Source organism: Periplaneta americana, chromosome 10 (assembly GCF_040183065.1).
Source record: "Periplaneta americana isolate PAMFEO1 chromosome 10, P.americana_PAMFEO1_priV1, whole genome shotgun sequence".
Taxonomy (NCBI): domain Eukaryota; kingdom Metazoa; phylum Arthropoda; class Insecta; order Blattodea; family Blattidae; genus Periplaneta; species Periplaneta americana.
In genome coordinates, this window is record NC_091126.1 from 8,342,736 (window position 1) to 8,365,561 (window position 22,826).

At 36.6% G+C, this 22,826-nt stretch overlaps 1 protein-coding gene across 4 annotated transcripts in view; it reads left to right on the forward strand.

Moving 5' to 3' along the window:
• The window catches only part of LOC138707413 (uncharacterized), a 64,123-nt gene that overhangs the window by 33,752 nt on the left and 7,545 nt on the right, over positions 1-22,826 (forward strand). For all 4 annotated transcript variants that reach the window (XM_069836800.1, XM_069836801.1, XM_069836799.1 and 1 more), the window contains exons 7-15: positions 3,396-3,443; positions 4,266-4,313; positions 7,122-7,187; positions 8,739-8,786; positions 10,751-10,816; positions 12,377-12,424; positions 15,272-15,322; positions 15,613-15,663; positions 21,398-21,448. In XM_069836800.1, the coding sequence (XP_069692901.1) occupies positions 3,396-3,443; positions 4,266-4,313; positions 7,122-7,187; positions 8,739-8,786; positions 10,751-10,816; positions 12,377-12,424; positions 15,272-15,322; positions 15,613-15,663; positions 21,398-21,448 (477 nt within the window). The remainder of the gene's footprint in view (positions 1-3,395; positions 3,444-4,265; positions 4,314-7,121; positions 7,188-8,738; positions 8,787-10,750; positions 10,817-12,376; positions 12,425-15,271; positions 15,323-15,612; positions 15,664-21,397; positions 21,449-22,826) is intronic.

A 22,826-nucleotide genomic window follows, 5' to 3' on the forward strand; every position in this document is an offset into this window, starting at 1 on the left:
TAATTAGTACTGTATATCGATTAAAATATTTAATCGATTAAAGATTTGAATTTATTTGATTAATTGATAGATTAATCTAGCTTCGATCGATTTGAAAAAAGTTTTAATATACTGTAATAATATACAATTATTGCTAAATTTAATTTGTATTCAGTGATAAGCATAAGTATAAAATGTTGTATGTCTTGGAATGTGGGTTTTCATGGCCTGCATCATAGGGATTGATGTCATCCGGGCTAAAGGGCCATGGTCTGTTGGAGCTGTTGCTATCATACGTTTCGTCTGTTACTCTGGCAGACATCATCAGTGGTGTGGCACACAGGAGCGCAAAGATCTCCTTATTGTGTTGGGAGCGGCTGGGCAGCACACTAAGGAGAAGTGCGTGGTGGTGGTGGTGGTGCTGGTGGTGGTGGTGGGGGGGGGCGGTGGCTCTGAATTCCAGTAATCTCTTAGAGATGGCTTCTTTACTAAGCAATTATGAATGACTATTGCAAAAAATATTTTTATTTCTTTGATAGATACATATTTCCATTAAACATATACAGATTTTGGTTTGATAGGGCTTCATTTTTTCTGATATTGATTTGTTGTTTAGCATATTTATTCGTTTCTGATTGAATTTCCGAAAATTCTGAATTGTCAACAAATAAATTGAATACATCATTGGGAGAGCTTTTGTCGTTTATTTCCAAATCTGGGTTCAGTCCTGGATTTCCAGAAAATACAGGTTTATGTACTGACTGAATATTTTTGTTTCACATCGAATATGTGTCTCTGGGATTTCAACAATCAACTTTTTTTCTTTTTCATTCCCTCTCTGGTTGTTGTGATTCTAATGGTAGGCCTACAGGTTCTGTTTCTGGGTCTACTGGTACTGATTGTGTTTCTAGCTTTTCTGTTTCTGGGAGAATAATATCTTTTCCATAGCAAAACGATTAAATTCCTCAATCTCATAACCTGAATCTGAATTATTCAAAATTTCACACAGTTCAGCACTCGTTACATATTGCAGCCGCTAAGGTTGCACATTTGTACTCATCCTTGGCTTATCCATTACGCATCGAACACGCTTCCACTGTAATATCTAGGTGCCAACTGGAGGTATTGTGAAACTTTTCCTTTTAAGGCATTCTATATCATGGAATTACAGCTGGAGAATACGAGGCCTGTCTAAAATGTATCCGACCTTAAATTTTCCCGCGCTAAGTAGTGATTCTAAGGCGGCGCCACTTTGCACGGTGGAAGGAGGAACCGTAATGCGCATGCTTGAATTTTTTCACTGCATTCGCTTGTGCCAGTCACTGGCTGGTGGTCGCCAAGTAAGGTGCTGTTCTAAGTGTTTGTCGGATTTAGTTTTCTCGCAAGATGACTGAACGAATTGAGCAAAGATACTGGTGATTCTCAAAATCAAACAATTCGTAAGATTCAGCAGGCGTTTGGGGAAGATGCGATGGGTGTAACACAAATTAAGGAGTGGTTCAACCGATTCAAAGATGGCCGCACATCAGCGGAGAGTGAGCAGCGTTGTGGCAGGCCCCAAACTGCTCGGAGTGCAGCTGTTGTTGAGAGGGTGCGAAATTTGGTGATGGCAGATCGTCGTTTGACCATGCGGGAGATTGCTGAAGAGGTTGGAGTGAGTAAAGATTCTGCACATGTAATTTTGCGTGATGATTTGAACATGAACCGAGTGGCTGCGAAATTCATGCCCAAGTTGTTGTCCCCGGAACAAAAAGACCTCCGTCGTGATGTTGCACAGGACCTTCTGGACACCGCCAACACTGATCCTGGGTTTCTGAACACTGTGATAACTGGAGATGATTCATGGGTGTACGGGTACGACCCAGAAACAAAAAGACAGTCGTCGCAATGGAAGCATCCCGAGTCTCCAAGGCCGAAGAAAGCGCGGCAGGTGCGAAACAAAATCAAGGTGATGCTGACTGTTTTCTTTGATGTCCGTGGAATTGTGCATCACGAATACGCACCGGAAGGACAAACGGTGACAAAGGAGTACTATCACGATGTTCTCCGGCGACTCCGTGATGCAGTTCGGCGCAAAAGACCAGACATGTGGACAGCGAACAACTGGCACTTGCATCACGACAACGCCCCCGCACATTCATCCCAATTGATCCACACTTTCTTGGCCAAACATGGAATTACAACCGTTCGCAACCTCCCTACTCTCCAGACCTGGCTCCTTGCGACTTCTGGTTGTTTCCAAAATTGAAGACACCACTGAAAGGATCCCGTTTTGAGAGTAGAGAAGAGATAATGCGGAACACGACGACGGAGCTGAATACCATTCCAAAAGAAGACTTCCAGAGGTATTTCCGGCAGTGGAAGGATCGGTGGGCTAAGTGTTGTAAGCACAAGGGGCCTACTTTGAAGGGGATTAGGGTCCTAACCCCGTCAGGTATTTGAAATATTTTTTCTGGCTAAAGGTCGGATACTTTTTAGACAGGCCTCGTATTATCATAGTAAAGAAGAAACCGAAATTATTCTTGATAAATTTATTGCCTTCACTCTCAATCACAAACATGCACAGTGGATGGTCACACGTTTCAACATAAACAATTATACTGTAGTCATCTGTGCAGTTCTCTTTGTTCGTATTGCATCAACGTGAAGCAAACCTTCCGTCAGTGGATTGAATCACATCGGTAATCTAGGGGACATTTGTCAACGCTCAAGGCGTAAGTGAACCTGCATATAAAATTGTTTAATTTTGAGCCATGCTGGGAAGGGATAGGCCTCTGTCTTACAAATATATTGTAAACTTATCTTCTTTAGGTGAATGGCACACATTCAAGTTATTTGACAGTCATGGAAATGTAGAAATAACCGAAATTTTGTGAAGTAACTTATTACTCTGGTAAATTTTCTTGTATTTTGATATGAATTGCTCAGTTATCATTATGTGTGTGTTTATTTATATATTATGAATCCTAACATAGGCTTACATGCGAGAGAAGAAGAAATAAAGTCATTTGGCAATTAGGCATTTGTGGCTTACAAGTTGTATAAGTATATAAAATGAGTGAAAAAAATAAATAAGATATAGGAGGGAGATCAAAGCTGCCTTGAGAGATGGAGTCAATCTGGGTTCATTCCTATTTCTTCACATATTGGTCATTATTATCGAATAAAACATCTGATACACTAAGGTGCACATACAGATAATGTTATACTTTCGATTACACAGACCGTACATATTAACAGGCCTAATTTCTTTTGAGTTTGTATACATAAACGATATTTTTATCATTGAATGAATTTTCCTTTAATTTAGAGAGTGTATTGTATCCCTATTTTACAAAGACATTTTTTGGTAGTGTGTTGTTGTATGTATTCCATTGTGTAATATATATTCTCTTTCATTTTTATATCTTTTACAGTTGGCATTGGGATCAATAATGTTGGACAGCCACGTGCCAGAATTAATCGTGAGTAACTATGCTTGGAAAACAAATTCACTATTTAGTTGAGCAAGGGGAAATATATATTTATATGTTATCAACACGAATGTTACCACTAAAACATCAATTATTGTCTTATAGGCTCATTTTCGTTTTTTCAATTAATAATAAAGATAATTAATGATACATTAACTTGATATATATATATATATATATATATATATATATATATATATATATATATATATATATATATATATAATATGTTAAGAAAACAATATTACACTGCCAGGTATTTTATGGCGAATCCTACGCCTCATCTCACCAAATACCATCTCCCTCTCACCACTTCCATTGACTGTAAATGACCTAGTTGATATAAAGTGGCTAAATAAGAAAAAAATGAGAGTATGATCTGCAGACATTTGAGTATTCAGTAACGGAAACGTGCACAGAGTCTGAAAAGAATACCCAATGGTCCAAAGGTACAAATTCGTAGCATCAAAGCTACAAAAGCCTGTGAATATTTCGCTTAAGAATTAACCAGTGTTTCACTCAATACACTCAGACATTTTTGCTTTAAATGTAGAACTGAAAGTATTTGTGAGAATGTTACAATTCAAATTGAAATCAGGAATATTGTTGATGCTGTCGTGTGGTGCGATTGATCTCAACAGGCTTTATAACTTTTGAGACCTTATACCTAAACCATACTGTTACCATTGAAATTCTTTTTAATTCCTGAAAAAAGTTTTGTAAACCCCTTCTACCAAGAGAGAGTTTTGTATTGTGGTGTTATGCGTATTCCATTGTCTAATATACACTCTTGAATTTTTATATAATTTACAGATGCAGCTGGATTCCTGAATACCCCAAGACCTTGCAACAGGGTTTTTGGTGAGTAACTATACTGGGGAACTCATTTTACTCTTTAGTTGCGTGAGAGAATAGAAGGAAATATGTGTATTATCATCACCAAAGTGACTACTAAATTCTCAGTTACTGCTTTATAGGCTGAATTTCGCCATTTTAATTTAATAATCAATATAATGATACATTAACATGATAGACATAGAGCTTCAAGCAAGCAATTTCACACTGCTACAGAAAGTGGCCATTGTTTGACGTACATATTTGCCTTGCCAATGTTCAATAAAGATGATATATGAGAGTGGTATATAGAGGAACTTGTATTAATCATTCCATAAGGTGTTAAATTGAGAGTCATGTTCAGGCATAGGTTTGATTAACACTTGGATTGATTTCCCTTTTTTTTTTCCCCCCACACATAAGGCGGATATCAGGTATTCTATATCGAATGTTCTGCGTCATCTTACCAAATGCCATCTCTCTATCACCACTTTCATTGATGCTAAATAACCTAGTTGATGATACAGCGTCACTGAGTAATAAAAATGAGAGTATGAACTACAGAAAGTTGAGTATTCTTCAACAGAAAAATGCATAGAGTGCAAAAATGGCCCATGGTCCGAAGTGACAAACCCTAGCACCAAAACCATGAAATACTGTGAACGTTTCATTTACGATTTAACTTTCACTTCCACTCTACTGATGCTGACATTTTTACGTTAAATGGTAGAACTGAAAATTGTTATGAGAATGTAATATTTCAAATTGCAATTAGCAGTATAGATAAGCTGGTCCTGGGTGCAAATATATAATTTTCCATCAGTGGCATTATTAAAAAATATCCATTTGAGTTTGTGTTTTCTAAAGTATGTTCATTTTATATATGACTACCTATGTAAAAAACAAAGAAGAGCCGAAAGATACACAGAGAACACTCACTCACCACTCTCTGAAAAAAAAAAAAAAAAAAAAAGAGAGTCCACAAATCTTCAGGAAGAACAGACCGTCAAGACTTCTGGACTACTTGTCAGTATGATGATATCCAAAAAGGCAGTAAATTGTTAACATTTATTAAAATTGGAGTGATTTCTTATTACAGTGAAACAGAAATTCCGGAAGAGCATCGCACTGAGAAATAATGGCAAGGAAATACTAAGGTTCAAAATTGAATGGTACAGGAAAAGAACAAGCTCAGTCCACTTTGGCAAATTTTTTAGGAGAGCATCTTAAAGTGTGTCTTTAGCATGTAGAATAAAGATTGGTAGTACCGCGATATGAGAAATATCGTGATGCTGTGTCTGAGATTTTGTCACGGTCTTACTGAGTGAGAGAAGGAACGGTTTAGTGCAGCAGCGTGTGCAGGATCAATCCGTTAATATGCGCGTCATTTATTGAAAACTGAGAAAGCAAGGGTTAAATTTAAGTGAATACCATAGTTTAGTGAAGAGTGACATATCATTTAGTTTTAATGTACATACTTTATATTATTTGCTATATGTTTCATTAAATTATGGCAATCACTTAACTTTAACCCTTTTTTTCTCCGTTTTTAATATATGGCACTTGGCCCACTATGGCTCTGAACCCTTCATACATTAATGATTAAGAAAAATGATTAAATATCTAGAAGTAAGTAGCTGGCTGTGCAAATATAAAGCAGATCAAAACAGTAACAATTTCGAAACATTTGCAATAAGTTAGAATACTCAGTTTACTGCATTCCACTCTTCGCAGTAAGAAAATGCTTAATGAGTTTGTTTTCGAACACTGTCAAATTCCGACAGTCTGATGTCACTGGGTAGAGTTTTCCACAAGTGTGATAGTGAGATTGTGTCTGAAGATGAATGCGATGATGTCTCATGTTGTTATGGCTATTATGCGGCTTATTTTGCATGCGTGTGAAGAGATTGTGATACAATGATAGGTAACTGAAGCGGGAGGCAAGGTAGGTAGGTAGGTAGGTAGGTAGGTGTAGAAGTGTAAAGGACTTCGAAAAGAAGAACCAGGGAATGAAAATTTCTACATTAGTTAAGCCATACCAGGGATGGTTTACTCTCTAAATTATAATTATATTCTAAATTAATTTTATTAATATGAATGTTACATGTCCGATTTGTTTGAATGTCAAGGAAAACATACCTAACTTTATTTTTTGGAAGTAAATGATTTTTCTGGTCCATTCGCTTAAGTGTTGTAACAACGCTCACACACACACACATGCACACACGTGTTTCTAACCTCCTTTTCGTTCAACTAAGACGCAGCGGAATTAAAAAAAATTATGTTAAAAGGATTCACACACATTTCTATTCCATGATAAAAAATGCAACAAAAAGGTGCAGGATCACTGTTCCAGCATGTTCCACCAGAAAAAAAAAGGACTGTGTGTATATCTATATACATATGACATATTCTTCTATAGGCCTATATACGAGAGCAGAGAGAATAACATAATTTGTCTTTTAAGTTTTTGTGGCATATAATTTGTAATAATATACGAACTGAGTGAAAAAAGAATAAATATTTGAGTGGAAGGATATCGAGGCATTCCTAACACTGACGAATGAAAACAGATTGTGTTCATTTTTTATTAATTTTTTTTGTGTGCATTGTTGTGGAGAAACATTTGAACGCAGATATATATTCACAGAGTTTGTTGTAATGTACTGTTACACAGACTGCACAAATTATCAGGCCCTAATTGTACATTTGTAAACATATACTGTCCAAACTCATTTGTAACACCCTTTTATCTTTGACAACACCTTGTATTATATTGTGTGTACGGTATATTATTGAGTAATATATCCTTTTGCTTTTTCATATATTTTACAGGTAGCCCTCTGCAGACCGTAATAGAGCCACTGCACTTTGGGCCCTATTTGACCCAAAGGCACTATGGTAAGTAACTATGGTGGGGAGCTCAATTTACTCTTCAGTTACTTAAGTAAAAAATCGAAATGTATTCATTGTCAACATGGAAGTGACAATAAAATTTCCAGTTATTGTCTTACAATCTTATTTTCGTTCTTTTAATTAATGATCAAGTGAATTTATGATTAACATGTTAAACATAGTGATTTAAGCATGTTGTATCACACAGCTAAAGAAATTAGCCAGTTCTTGATGTGTGTATTTGTCTTACCAATGCTCAGTAAGGGCGACGTGTGGGGATGCTTTTTAGAAGAACTTGTGTTAATCATGCCATAAGATCATAAAGTCAGATTTATGATAAGGCCTGTATTTGCTTCCATCTTGATAGGAGTTCTCGGTTGTCTTTTTTTTTTTTCCGAGTTATTGCCAATTGTAACCAGATGTTAATTATTTTATGGTGAATACTCGGCTCCACCTCGCCGAAAACCACCTCTCTATCACCACTTTCATCATCGATAAATAACCTAGATGATGATAGAGTGGTGCTGAATGAAAAGCCAGAGTATGACCTACAGAATTTTAAGTCTTCTACAACAGAAAATTGCTTAGATTCCGCAAGGAATGGGACATGGTCCAAAGTGACAAGCCCAAGCACCAAAACTATGGAACCCTGTGAAAGTTCCTTTTGCGATTTAACCAGCGCTTCCACTCAATGCTGTCTGACATTTTTACGGTAAATGGTAGAAGTGAAAATATTTTTGAGAACATAATATTTCAAATTGCTATTAGCAATATAGATGGGGTCGTCCTGTGTGTAATTATTCGCTAGTTTTTCCAACAGCCAAATAGAATTTGTACGCATGCGAGAGAAGAGAGAATAAAATCATTTGGCAATTAGATGTTTGTGGTTTACAAGTTGTAATAATACAGAGAGGGCAGCAAAAAGTTACTGCAATATGCAGGGGACGTCGGGGAACAGATTGGCTGCAATCCATTGCTCGACTCACCAGTAAGCTCTGCTGGCGGGCATTCAGTTTCGTTATGGTAGGCGTGACATTCCCGAGTGGTGCGGATGTGTGCGTACAGAGTGTTTAGTTGACGGCTGTAGTCACAAATAATGTTCAGTAACAAGTCTAGTAATGCAGCACTACATAATAGCATCCCCTGCATAGGGCGGTAACTTTTTGCTGCCTCTCCCTATATATAGACTGATTGAAAAAAGTAAACAAATGGAACAGATATGAGATAAGAAGATGATCAAGACTTCCGTGATGGAGATGAATGTGGCCAAACAGGTTCATTTCTTTTTCTTCACATATTGCTTGTTATTATCGAATAAAACTTGTGATATACTAAGATGAACACACAGATAGTGTTGTACTGTCGATTACACATACGACATACTAACAGGCCTAATAGCTTTTGAGTCTGTTTACCTAAACTGTACTTTTGCCATAGAATGTATATTTCTTTAATTTACGGAGAGTTTATTCTTTTCCTACTTTACCAACACATATTTGCTATTGTATTGTGTGTATTCCATTGTGTAATATATACTCTTCATTGTATATTTTACAGTTCGCCCAGGAATGAACAATGTCGGACAACCACGTGCCAGATTTCATGGTGAGTAACTACACTTGGGAATCAAATTTACTATTTAGTTGATTTAGGGGAATAGATTTATATATTTATATATTATCAACACGAATGTGACCACTAAATTCTCAATTATTGTTTTACAGGCTCATTTTCGATTTTTTAAAATTATATTCAAGAATATTAATGGTACATTAACATGTTAAACAGAATTTTAAGCTAGCAATATTACACTGCCAGGTATTGCATGAAGAATCGTAGGCCTCATCTCACCAAAAACCATATCTGTATCACCATTTCCATTGACGGTAAATGCAGTGGCGGACAGTGGGTTTGAAAGTTAAGGAGGCCAAGACGTGACTGATGAGAATATAAAAATATAAGGCTTGTGACGTACCTCATTACCAAGCGCAGAATTTATAGGTTTCAAGAAACTAAAATTAGGTTTTCCAATCTATGTATTAGTATTTCTTTAGGATTTTAAATCTTATGTTTAGGAATTTATATGCTTTTACGGGGAAAAAAATAAAATAAAAATAAAAAACATACTGTTAATATATTACAACAGCCTCTCTTTAGGACATTTTAAGTCCTAACCTACTATTTAGGTCTTTTTAGGTGATATTAAATTTAAGAATGTTACTCATTGCTACATAAAATGAATAAGAAAAGCAATATTTCGAGAGTAACGAGATAGCAACAAAATTGATTTGAACCTAAGAATCCGAGGCTTGCTCATTACTAGGGCCGTGACATCGATATATTTGTATTAGTCTGAGGTGAACATAAGACGCCGGTCAGAATGTAGTCTGCGTTTCAAGTACAGGCAGCGGAAGCGAACTTGACACACTCTTAAGCAAGCACGTTCTGTGTTTTGTGTACGATTATTGCGTGTTATAAAATCAAGACAATATAATCATTGTATATAAGGATTAATATCGGAAAGGTCTAAAATGCTGGTGAGGTTGAGAATAGTTGTTGGAAATCATATTAAATTGTCACAAATGTGGTAAAACATAAGTCTGAAAAGACTTTATATTTAGAGTTCTGCATTACAGTTTTAGAATGTCGAAAACGTATATGGTGTACAATTTTGCTTTCCCTGTATTTAACTGTTACATTAATTTATTTATCACATCAATTTCGTGCCTTACTTTTCTTGCATGTTGTTCACCTGGTTTCAGTTCCTGCTGCAATAAACAACAATATTCATTTTCAAAGTTTCAAATGAAAATCACCGCCGAGTGTCAGATAGTATAACCTGGTATGCAGAAAAACTGCATTCAACATTGGCTGGATATATATTTCTTAAAAATAAATTTGAACAAAACTGCCGTTTTTTTTTTTTTCGTTTTTATCGTAAAAATGAAGATTTTCGCAGAAACAGTCAAATTTCACGAAAATTCGCGACAAAATTACAGCCATAAATCAGTCACATTTGTGATAAATCGTGCATATACTTCTTGCTGCATCTCTCCATTACATTTCATGTTTATTGCTAATAACAAAAAAAAAAACGCTGACTATAGGCCTATATACGAGAGCAGAGAGAATAACTTAATTTGCCTTTCAGGTTTCTGTGGCTTGCAGTTTGTAATAATATACAAACTGAGTGAAAAAGAATATATACATGATTCGAAGGCTATTGATACATTCCTAACACGGATGAATGGAATCAGATTGTGTTCATTTATTTATTTTTATGTGTGTGTGCATTATTATGGAGTAAAAATTTGATACAGAGTACTCATGTACACATATATATTCACAGAGTTTATTGTAATGTCTGTTACACAGATCGCACATATTATGAGGCCCAATTTATTTGTGAATTCGTAAACACTTATGGTCCTCTTATAATTGAGAATTCTTTTAATAGTCTTTAAACTCATTTGTAATGCCCTTTTACCTTGGATAATACTTTGTATTATATTGTGTGCATAGTAGATCGTTGTGTAATATAACCTCTTGCATTTTCATATATTTTACAGATGACCATGTGCAGGTCCTGTTGGAGCATCCACAATCTGGACGTGGTGGGACCCAAAGGCAATGTGGTAAGTGAAAATAAAATTCCCAATTATTGTCTTATAATCTTTCAATTAATGATGAAGCAAATTTATGATACTTTCACATATTAAACATAGTGATTTAAGCATGTGGTATCACATTGCTACAGAAATTGAAGTGTGCATGTCATACGTGTTTGCCTTACCGATGACAATAAGGACAATATGTGGGGACGCCTTTTAGAAGAACTTGTGTTATTCATGCCATGAGACTTACGATAAGTAGTGGTTTTGCATCCATCTTAATTGAATTTCACGTTTTGTTTTTTCCGACTTTTTCCCAATCGTATGGCGGTGGCTCCTCAAAGCCCTCACAAGTTATTACATTTATAGTATTAATGCTATGGTCGATTTCAGTTTTTTTCACTTCCTGAAAAATTAGCATTGATGGACTTGTCTGGTTTTGGATGCAAGCTCCATATTTTCAGGAGAAGATTGGAAAACCACTGATAATGAGTTACAAGACTTGTCATAAGTTTTTCCACAATCAAGTTTATTTTGCTTTCAAAATGCTATGCACAGATGTCTACGATTTTTGTACTGAATCAGTAGTTAAACTTAAGACTAGTCCAAATGATCCTTTTAAGGTAATGTATGATGTCCACCAAAGAAACATTACAGGATATAACTCGCTGGAGAAGAAGAAGAAGAAGAAGAAGAAGAAGAATAAATTATTATTATTATTATTATTATTATTATTATTATTATTATTATTATTATTATTATTATTATTATTATTATTATTATTATTATAATACAGTGTAGCAAGAATACAGGTCATTTGTCATAGAATTCGACTATGTCCAAAACCCCTCACAACCAAAAATAAATGTCACAGCTCAGTTCTATAAACACCTCCTATGGCTTTTTCTCTATTACTTTATAGACTTTACAGAATCCAAAAAAAAAGCCTGATTCAGTGTGTTCCTTTGTTGAAAACTTTATTATGTGCAAGTTGCAAGAAAGTGTGGTTATGGAAGATATCGTTTTCTTTTCTGATGGAGCAGGAAAAGAAAATAAGAACTTGAAAATGACAAAGTTTAGTAGTTGGCTAGCCATAAAACTAAAATGCACAATGTGAGGGGGCACTCGTATAATAATTGCGACAGAAAATTTTGTTTTGTGTTGCATCAAGTTGTATGGAATTGAAAACATACACATGTCTAGTGACTATGTTGCAGTATTAAATGTGTGTCAGGAAAAACGAGTATGAGATAGGAGTGAGATCGCGACTTCCGTGACGGAGATGGAGTCCGTCTGGGTTCATTTATTTTTCTTCACATATTACTTAGTATCGTGTAAAACTTGTTATATACTAAGATGAACACACAGTTAATGTTGTACTGTCATTTACACAGACTGTAGGTGTTAACAGGCCTAATTCATTTTGAATCTGTGTACATAAATGGCACTTTTACTGTTGAATGTATTTTTCTTTAATTTACGGAGAGTGTATTGTATTCCCATTTTGCCAAGACAATGGCTTGTATTGTGTTGTGTGTATTCCATTATGTAATATATACTCTTTCAATTTTGCATATTTTACAGTTCGTCGTGGTTTCACTAATGCCAGGCAGCCACGTGTCACATTTCATGGTGAGTAACTATGCTTAGAAACTCAATTCACTATTTAGTTATGCAAGGAAAAAGATAGATTTATATGTCATCAACACCGAATGTCATCACTAAATTCTCAATTATTGTCTTACAAACTCATTTTCTTTTTTTTTTTTTTTTTTTTTAATTAATATTCAAGATAATTAATGATACATTAACATGTTAAAGATAGAGTTTTAAGCAAGCAATATTACACTGGCAGATATTGTATGGCGAATCCTAGGCCTCATCTCACCAAATACCATTTCTGTCTCACCATTTGCATGGACGGTAAATGACCTAGTTGATAATATAGAGTGGCTAAGTATGCTCTGCAGAGTTTTGAGTAATGTGTAGCAGAAACTTGCTCAGAGTCTAGAAAGAATAAGTAATGTTCCAAAGGCATAAGCCGCCTTAGCATCAAAGCTATGAATACCCGTGAAAATATCGCTTAAGATTTAATCGGTGTTTCACTCTCCACACACTGACAATTTTGCGTTAAATGTAGAACTGAAAATATTTGTGAGAATGTAGTAATTCAAATTGCAATCAGGAATATAGTTGACGTCGGCTTGTGTGCAATAATTGACCTTAAACCTTCCAAACACCGAAGAGAATTGCGCACGCAATTTGTCAATAATTTTCGAGAGGAAGAACAACCACTGAAAATAATTTTCTGATGTACGGAACTGGGGAAATGCTGTAGTGGCAGGTCCAGTAGGCGTGAGCCCACAAGAAGTGGTAGAAATACTTGGAAAGCATGATAAGTCTAGGTCTAAAATTAATTTTGTAATGTTTCTGCGGTCGGGGAAATAGTCCATCTAGGTGCGTTAACTATTTGGGTTTCTTTTAGGGCACCTTCAGATGGGCCACTTTTAGAAGCACTGCCGCTTGTGAGTAATGGATATAAATGAGTGCCTTCACATGCTGCCATAGCCACAGACAGTCTGACTACTGCCTGAGCGCCAGCTCTGAAACCGTATGTTATGAGGAAGTGGGGAGAATATTCATCGTTCTGTCTCCACGATATTCAGTCTTGCACCCTCAATTAAATGCGCGTTCATAGCTCCTCAGATGCATTACCAGCAATCCACTAGTGGCACTGCTAAGTGGCCTCGTCTGAAGTGGCCCTTATAGTTAGCAAATATTTTGTAACCAGAAATTCTAATAGATGAAGCAGCTGTTGTTGCAACATGAAAGTTCGTATTTTCGGATAAAGCTACTTTTATGCATATTGTAGGCATATTATATTTCTCTTGTAGATTAATTTTGTGTGTATTGCTTTGTTTATAACATAACAGAGACTAAATTTCATGTGTTGTGACAGTTACACCCTCGCTTCAGTCTGTTCATTGTGTTATTAAACCAGGGTAAAAGGTTTGACGTTCAGTCAGTTAAAATCGTTAGAAATTTTTCACCAGTAACAACATTGCAAAAAATGACCTCGGAATATGTATTATATCTCTTTCTCGTGTTAAATTTTACCCTACCTGGTTAACATGTTTCGGCCTGCTATTGGCCTTCTTCAGAACTCTGAAGAAAGATATATTATACATATTCCGAAGTGATATAGTGTTAAAAGTTGTGTAATCAAGATGTATAAAAAATAACCATTTGAATTTATGGTGTCTAACATAGGCCCATTTTGTATAGCCCTACGTAAAGAAGGAAGTAGCACCAAAATGATTACACAGAATGCAAACAGATCATGCCACCTCCACCAACAGACTCTGCAAATCTTCGAGAAAAACTGACATTCTCGATTTTGGACTACTGCTCAGTATGACAGTATTAAAAAGGAGAGTGACTTGTTAATTATAATAAAATTGCGGTGATTTATTTTTAAAGTGAACTAAACGTTCCGGAAGTGCATAGCACTAAGAATCTTTGTTATTGAAGTAATGGCAGGGAGGTACCGAATTTTCAAATTGTAGAAATGAAGGAAGTCAGCACTGTAATTTGAGAAAGGACACTTACATATATACATATACACACAATTCATACATACATACATACATACATACTGTCTACATCTGTGGAGTAATGGTCAGCGCATCTGGCCGCGAAACCAGGTGGCCCGGGTTCGAAACCTGGTCGGGGCAAGTTACCTGGTTGAGGTTTTTTCCGGGGTTTGCGCATGCGCGCGGGGAGGGGGGTGTGCATACGTGTTTTTTTTTTCTCTTTTTCTAATTATATATATGCTAGAGCAGAGAGTATAACATGATTTGCCAGTAAGGATTTTGTAGTTTAAATGTTGTAATAAGAGGGCCTATATAGAGTGAGTGAAATAAAACAAATATAGAGAGGAGTTATATCAATAATTTCGTGACAGAGATGTAGGAAGTATGATCACAGTCTAGTATATGTATTCACGAAGCTGATTTGTGAGGGTGCTAGGAACAATAGATTGTGCCGGTACTGTTTTGCATTGTGTGTAATGTGGCGATATTAGCGATCCTAGTGGCTAGCAACTATCTATGGATGCATATTTACTACGTATTGAGCTTCGTGACTATATACTAGACTGTGGTATGATTGTGTTCATTCCTCTTTTTTTTATATATAGATATTTTTTTGTGTGCATTATTATTGAATAAATCTTGTGTTGAAACAAGTTACACAACTGATAATCATACACAGAGATATTTTAATGTCGATTACACAGATTTATATACTGTATAAAGAGACTAATTCCTTGAGAGTCTGTATACATAAACGGTCCTTTTAAAATTGTTTTTTTATTCCCTAATACTCATTTGTAACGCCCTTTTACCCTGCACTATATTTTGTTTTGTGTTGTGTGTATTTCATTGTGAATATATCCTCTTGCATTTTCATATTTTACAGCTGGTCCATCCCAGTTGAATGTGGGACAAGCAGGGTCCCGTCGCGGCAGTGGTGAGTAACTATGTTGGGAAACTCCATTTACTCTTTTAGTTGCCCCTCAGATGATTTTTGAATACTGTTTTAATATGCACAGAGATATTTTAATGTCGATTACACAGATTTGCATGTAAAGACGCTGTAATTCCTTGAGAGTCCATATACATAAACGGTCCTTTTAAAATGGATTTTTTTATTCCCTAATACTTCTTTGTAACTCCCTTTTATCCAGCACTATATTTTGTATTGTGTTGTGTGTATTTCATTGTGTAATATATCCTCTTGCATTTTCATATATTTTACAGGTGCTTCTCCACAGACAAATATGGAACAAGCAGAGGCTCAGCGCAACAATGGTGAGTAACTATGCTGGGAAACGCACTTCACTCTTTTAGTTGCGTAAGTGGAAAAATTGGGAATTATTCATTATCAACACAAATGTGACCACAGAATTGTCAGTTATTGTCTTGTAGGCATATTTTTTATTTTAAATTAATAATCAGGCTAATTAATAATAATACTTTAACATGTTAAACGTAGATCTTTTTGCTAGCAATATTACACTGATACCGAAATCTGCAAATGCTTGATGTACTTATTTGTCTTACCGATGCTCAATAAATACGATGTATGGGGCTGGTTTTTAGAAGAACTTGTATTAATCACACCATAATATGACAAAATCAGAGTTACGCTGGGCGTGTGTTTGAGTCCCTCTTGAATCTAATTCCGTTAGTATCTCTTTCCAAGGCATCGTAAGGCGGATGTTATGTATTCTATTGTGAATCCTCTGCCTCTCCTAGCCAAATACCATCTCTCTGTCACCACTTCCATCGACGACAAATAACCTAGTTGACGATATAGCTTCTCTGATTCACAGGAAATGAGGGTATAAACTGCGAGATTTAACAATTTTGAAACAGAAAATTGCGTAGAGTTTAAAAAGAATGGCCCATGGTCCGCAATGACGATCCCTATCATCAGAACTGCGAAAGCCTGTGAATGTTTAATTTACAATATAAACAGTGCTTCCACTCAATGCACTCATATTTTTATGTTAAATTGTAGAAATGATAATATGATAATTCAACTTCTAATCTGCAATATGTATGAGCTCGTCCTTTGCGCAGTTGATCCCTAATCTTCCAAAAGCCAAAAGGAATTACATACACATTCACCCAATAAACTTTTAACCCTTGAGAGCTCGCGCACGGTCTTTTCGACCGGGTGTGATAAACGTTTAGCTTCTGCTTCAAGGTCACTTGAGTTCTGCTGCTCACCCCTTCAGTACTTTTCATTCGACTCTTCCAGAATAAAATGTGATTGTTGTCATGCACTTTGCTATTGGTCAATTTGATTTGAAACTGTTGTTATACAGACCTGGTTGTTTCAACCGTGTGCGAGTCATTACGCAACTTCGTATTGTTTCACTTGGTGTATAAGTATAATGTAGTTTTTTCTTGTATTTATAACTTTTCACATATACGTACGTTTTTATCTGTGTAATACTTTATTTTCACTACTGATCCCCGTACATTACCGTGTAGAAATATGGATGAAGAGGGAGAAAGGATAAGGGACCTTATTGATAGTGTGGAAAAGGAAATGGCCCAGAAAGAAGAAACAACAAGGGAAGCTGGTGCAGTCAGAAGACAATTGTTCCGTGAAGAAGAAATTATCAGACCAATTGATAGCATTGAATCGGACGTTGAAGAAGAAGATATGGTTGAAGAAATTGATCATAACACAGACTCTGCTCAATCAGCAGATGAGGAAGTAGACCTTGTTCCAGGTCCAATTTATACAGGGAAAGATGGAGTAACAACATGGGAAATGCACTGTCCACCACGTAACAGACGTGTTGGCGAACGTAATATAGTAAGGCTTATACCTGGTGTAAAACAGGTAGCAAGGAGTGCATCGACTCCATTCCAGTGTTGGAAGTTATTTTTTACTGACACTATCATTGATGAAAATGTTAGACATACAAATGAAAAAATTGAAAAAGTGCGTCCAAATTACAGCCGCCCAAGAGATGCACACAATATAACGAGAACTGAAATGGAAGGTTTTATAGGACTTCTTTATATGGCTGGAGTTTTGAGAGCATCTCATCTGAACCTGTTCGACCTTTGGTCTGCTGATGGGACAGGTGTTCCTTATTTCAGAACTTGTATGAACCGGATACGATTCAAGTTCCTGGTGACAGTTTTAAGATTTGATGATTCAAATACTCGACAAGAGAGCATAACTGTTGATAAGCTTGCTCCTATTCGATCTCTCTTTGAGCAAATTGTTAAAAAATGCTCCGAGAATTTTACTGTTAGCGAATACGTCACTATCGACGAGATGTTGGAATCTTTTAGGGGAGGGTGCAGTTTCAGACAATTCATAAAAACAAAACTGGCAAGATATGGAATAAAGGTATTCTCTCTGGCATGTGCAAAACCTTTTATACACTGAATATGGAAGTCTACGCTGGTAAGCAGCCTGAAGGGCCCTACCAAGTTGATAACTCTGCTAAATGTGTTGTGAACAGGATGGTGCGCCAGTCAGTGGATCCAGGAGAAATGTCACCACTGACAACTGGTTCACTTCAGTGCCGCTTGCTGATGAACTTCTAACAACTCACAAGTTAACATTAGTTGGAACGCTGAGAAAAAATAAGAGGGAGGTGCCCCCTTTATTTTTGCAAAGTCGTTCAATGGAAAATAGCAGTGTTTTCGGGTTCACCAAGGACAAGACCCTTCTGTCCTACTGTCCGAAAAAGAAGGTGGTGTTGCTGTTATCCACCATGCATCATACCGATGAAATTGATCCAGACTCTGAGGAATCTAGAAAACCTTACATGTTGACGTTTTATAATTCAACGAAAGGAGGGGTGGACATGGTGGACGAGTACAAGGCTAGGTATTCAGTTGCAAGAACCAGTAACCGCTGGCCTCTAACTCTGTTCTTTACACTACTGAACATAGCAGGCATCAATAGTTTCATTATACTGAAACACAATATTCGCCAATTTGACATGTTTCGAAGAAAATTCCTACAAACACTCAGCAAGGAGTTGTCTAGAAATTATCTACTTGAAAGACTGCAACTAGAAAATCTGCCGCATCAACTGAAGAGAAACATCAGAGAAATTACTGGAACTGCCGAAGAAAGAAATCGACCTCCATCTGGAGAAGATGAGGGTCCAGGTAGGTGCCATCTCTGTGATTGGAAGAAAAATCGTAAGTCTAAGACAAGGTGTAATGTATGCCGCCACTTCATCTGCAAAGAACATACACAGTCAACTTGCACCTTTCGTGCTAATCCTGAAGAAAGTGCCGATGGTGATAGTGATGAAGATATGTAATATGTGTGAGGTCATGTGACTAAGTGAGTTCATCTTCTAATATTATTTTCTTCCGTGTTTGTTGAATTTAGGCCTATTTCACACCGATAATGACTATAATGAATAGGACAAGTGGAAATACTGTCATATTTTTGTGTTACTCCTATACCAGGCCATGACGTTGATGAAAATATTTAACATATAATGTGATTTATATATTTTTCACAGTATAAAGAACACTCAAGGTTACTTGGATATTGGGATGTTCATCTTCTTTTTAATACATAATAACAGTGATGTTAATGAATAAAATACGGTTAAATAATGTTTTTGTAACTTTTGTGCTAACAGATATTAGCAAAAAATATAGATTCCGCTTCATTTCCATGCACGGTCGAATCAACCATGTGCGAGCCAAGACATAAAGTTTACAGGCGCGAGCTCTCAAGGGTTAAGGGACGAACGACCACCCAGAATTTTTGTCTGCTGTAACGCAACAGGATGACTTCTATAGTAGCAGGTGGATTAGACCTGAGCTTACAAATAGTGGAAGGAATGGATGAAGAGCACTATAAGTCTAGACCTAAAACTAATTTCCAACTAAAGAAATGTGTTGTTATTTTGAAGCGGTAGGGGAATTAGTCCATCCATTTGTGTCACCTATTCATATATTTTTATTTTTAGCAAAACTTTCAAACCAGAGTTCTTATATTATACTCTTATGTAACCCCCCTTTTACCCAGTGCTATATTTTGTATTGTGTTGTGTGTATTTCATTGTGTAATATAGCCTCTTGCATTTTCATATATTTTACAGGTACAGATTTGATGATTCAAATACTCGACAAGAGAGCATAACTGTTGATAAGCTTGCTCCTATTCGATCTCTCTTTGAGCAAATTGTTAAAAAATGCTCCGAGAATTTTACTGTTAGCGAATACGTCACTATCGACGAGATGTTGGAATCTTTTAGGGGAGGGTGCAGTTTCAGACAATTCATAAAAACAAAACTGGCAAGATATGGAATAAAGGTATTCTCTCTGGCATGTGCAAAACCTTTTATACACTGAATATGGAAGTCTACGCTGGTAAGCAGCCTGAAGGGCCCTACCAAGTTGATAACTCTGCTAAATGTGTTGTGAACAGGATGGTGCGCCAGTCAGTGGATCCAGGAGAAATGTCACCACTGACAACTGGTTCACTTCAGTGCCGCTTGCTGATGAACTTCTAACAACTCACAAGTTAACATTAGTTGGAACGCTGAGAAAAAATAAGAGGGAGGTGCCCCCTTTATTTTTGCAAAGTCGTTCAATGGAAAATAGCAGTGTTTTCGGGTTCACCAAGGACAAGACCCTTCTGTCCTACTGTCCGAAAAAGAAGGTGGTGTTGCTGTTATCCACCATGCATCATACCGATGAAATTGATCCAGACTCTGAGGAATCTAGAAAACCTTACATGTTGACGTTTTATAATTCAACGAAAGGAGGGGTGGACATGGTGGACGAGTACAAGGCTAGGTATTCAGTTGCAAGAACCAGTAACCGCTGGCCTCTAACTCTGTTCTTTACACTACTGAACATAGCAGGCATCAATAGTTTCATTATACTGAAACACAATATTCGCCAATTTGACATGTTTCGAAGAAAATTCCTACAAACACTCAGCAAGGAGTTGTCTAGAAATTATCTACTTGAAAGACTGCAACTAGAAAATCTGCCGCATCAACTGAAGAGAAACATCAGAGAAATTACTGGAACTGCCGAAGAAAGAAATCGACCTCCATCTGGAGAAGATGAGGGTCCAGGTAGGTGCCATCTCTGTGATTGGAAGAAAAATCGTAAGTCTAAGACAAGGTGTAATGTATGCCGCCACTTCATCTGCAAAGAACATACACAGTCAACTTGCACCTTTCGTGCTAATCCTGAAGAAAGTGCCGATGGTGATAGTGATGAAGATATGTAATATGTGTGAGGTCATGTGACTAAGTGAGTTCATCTTCTAATATTATTTTCTTCCGTGTTTGTTGAATTTAGGCCTATTTCACACCGATAATGACTATAATGAATAGGACAAGTGGAAATACTGTCATATTTTTGTGTTACTCCTATACCAGGCCATGACGTTGATGAAAATATTTAACATATAATGTGATTTATATATTTTTCACAGTATAAAGAACACTCAAGGTTACTTGGATATTGGGATGTTCATCTTCTTTTTAATACATAATAACAGTGATGTTAATGAATAAAATACGGTTAAATAATGTTTTTGTAACTTTTGTGCTAACAGATATTAGCAAAAAATATAGATTCCGCTTCATTTCCATGCACGGTCGAATCAACCATGTGCGAGCCAAGACATAAAGTTTACAGGCGCGAGCTCTCAAGGGTTAAGGGACGAACGACCACCCAGAATTTTTGTCTGCTGTAACGCAACAGGATGACTTCTATAGTAGCAGGTGGATTAGACCTGAGCTTACAAATAGTGGAAGGAATGGATGAAGAGCACTATAAGTCTAGACCTAAAACTAATTTCCAACTAAAGAAATGTGTTGTTATTTTGAAGCGGTAGGGGAATTAGTCCATCCATTTGTGTCACCTATTCATATATTTTTATTTTTAGCAAAACTTTCAAACCAGAGTTCTTATATTATACTCTTATGTAACCCCCCTTTTACCCAGTGCTATATTTTGTATTGTGTTGTGTGTATTTCATTGTGTAATATAGCCTCTTGCATTTTCATATATTTTACAGGTGCTTCTCCACAGACAAATATGGAACAAGCAGAGGCTCAGCGCAACAATGGTGAGTAACTATGCTGGGAAACGCACTTTACTCTTTTAGTTGCGTAAGTGGAAAAATTGGGAATTACTCATTATCAACACAAATGTGACCACAGAATTGTCAGTTATTGTCTTGTAGGCATATTTTTTTTATTTTAAATTAATAATCAGGCTAATTAATAATAATACTTTAACATGTTAAACGTAGATCTTTTTGCTAGCAATATTACACTGATACCGAAATCTGCAAATGCTAGATGTACACTTAGCGGCAAAAAGAATGAGCCGCTGACAATTTCTAAGTTCCAGAGACATAACATTGCGCATGCTCGTCTCGTCAAAGCCGTAGTTCACCAGGTAACACATAATTAAACCATTTAAATTTGCTGTATTTTGTTTAAAAGTCTAAAATATGTAATAAAATCGAATGGCGGGTTGATTCTAGATACATCAGGCCCCTTGAAGAGTGAAATAATAATAAAATTGATAAATGCAAAATCAACCGGAACGAATATGAACAGGAACACCACGTATTATGCTGAACCGATATTAACAGTCACAGTAGCGTAAGTCGTTAATGGCATTGGTATATTGAACAGGTTGATAATAGTAGCTCAAGGTTCGAATCTCCCCCCAATCTTGCCTGAGCTGTCAGTCAAGTACTTCTGTTGCTAGATGCTCGCCCATCATCCACTACAGTAAAAACTCCAGTAATACTTAATCTTGTATTCCTGGGAGAATTTTTTTTTTTTTTTAGTAGGTTATTTTACGACGCTTTATCAACATCTCAGGTTATTTAGCGTCTGAATGAGATGAAGGTGATAATGCCGGTGAAATGAGTCATATTGGGTTGAGGGAAAACCCCGGAAAAAACCTCAACCAGGTAACTTGCCCCGACCGGGAATCGAAACCCGGGCCACCTCGTTTCGCGGCCAGACGCGCTAACCGTTACTCCACAGGTGTGGACTCCTGGGAGAAAATATGGTTCCATTCTTTATTGAGGTTCTGGCTGATATATACATCTATTATCAGGCAGTTCATCTCACTTGACGATGTGTGTCAAAGGAAGAACAATTATTGTTTGTATGCATCTGATGTCTGATTAGTGTAATATAATAGTAATCAGTGATGTATGCAATGGAGGGGGAAAGGAACTGGCCACCCTACCCCATTATCTCCTGGCTTAGTTGCCTCGTAAATGGCGTCTTGTTAGTACTTGTGAGTTTCAGACCTGTCTTTGGACAGTTGACTAAACAAAACAACAGTATGCTCCCTACACATTATATTGTAGTTATCTGCACAGCTGTTATCTTGTGTTGGAATTGTGTCGTCGTGAAGTTCACATTCCATCCACAGATAGATTCACCTTAGTCAACTGAGAGAAATTTCACAAATGCTGA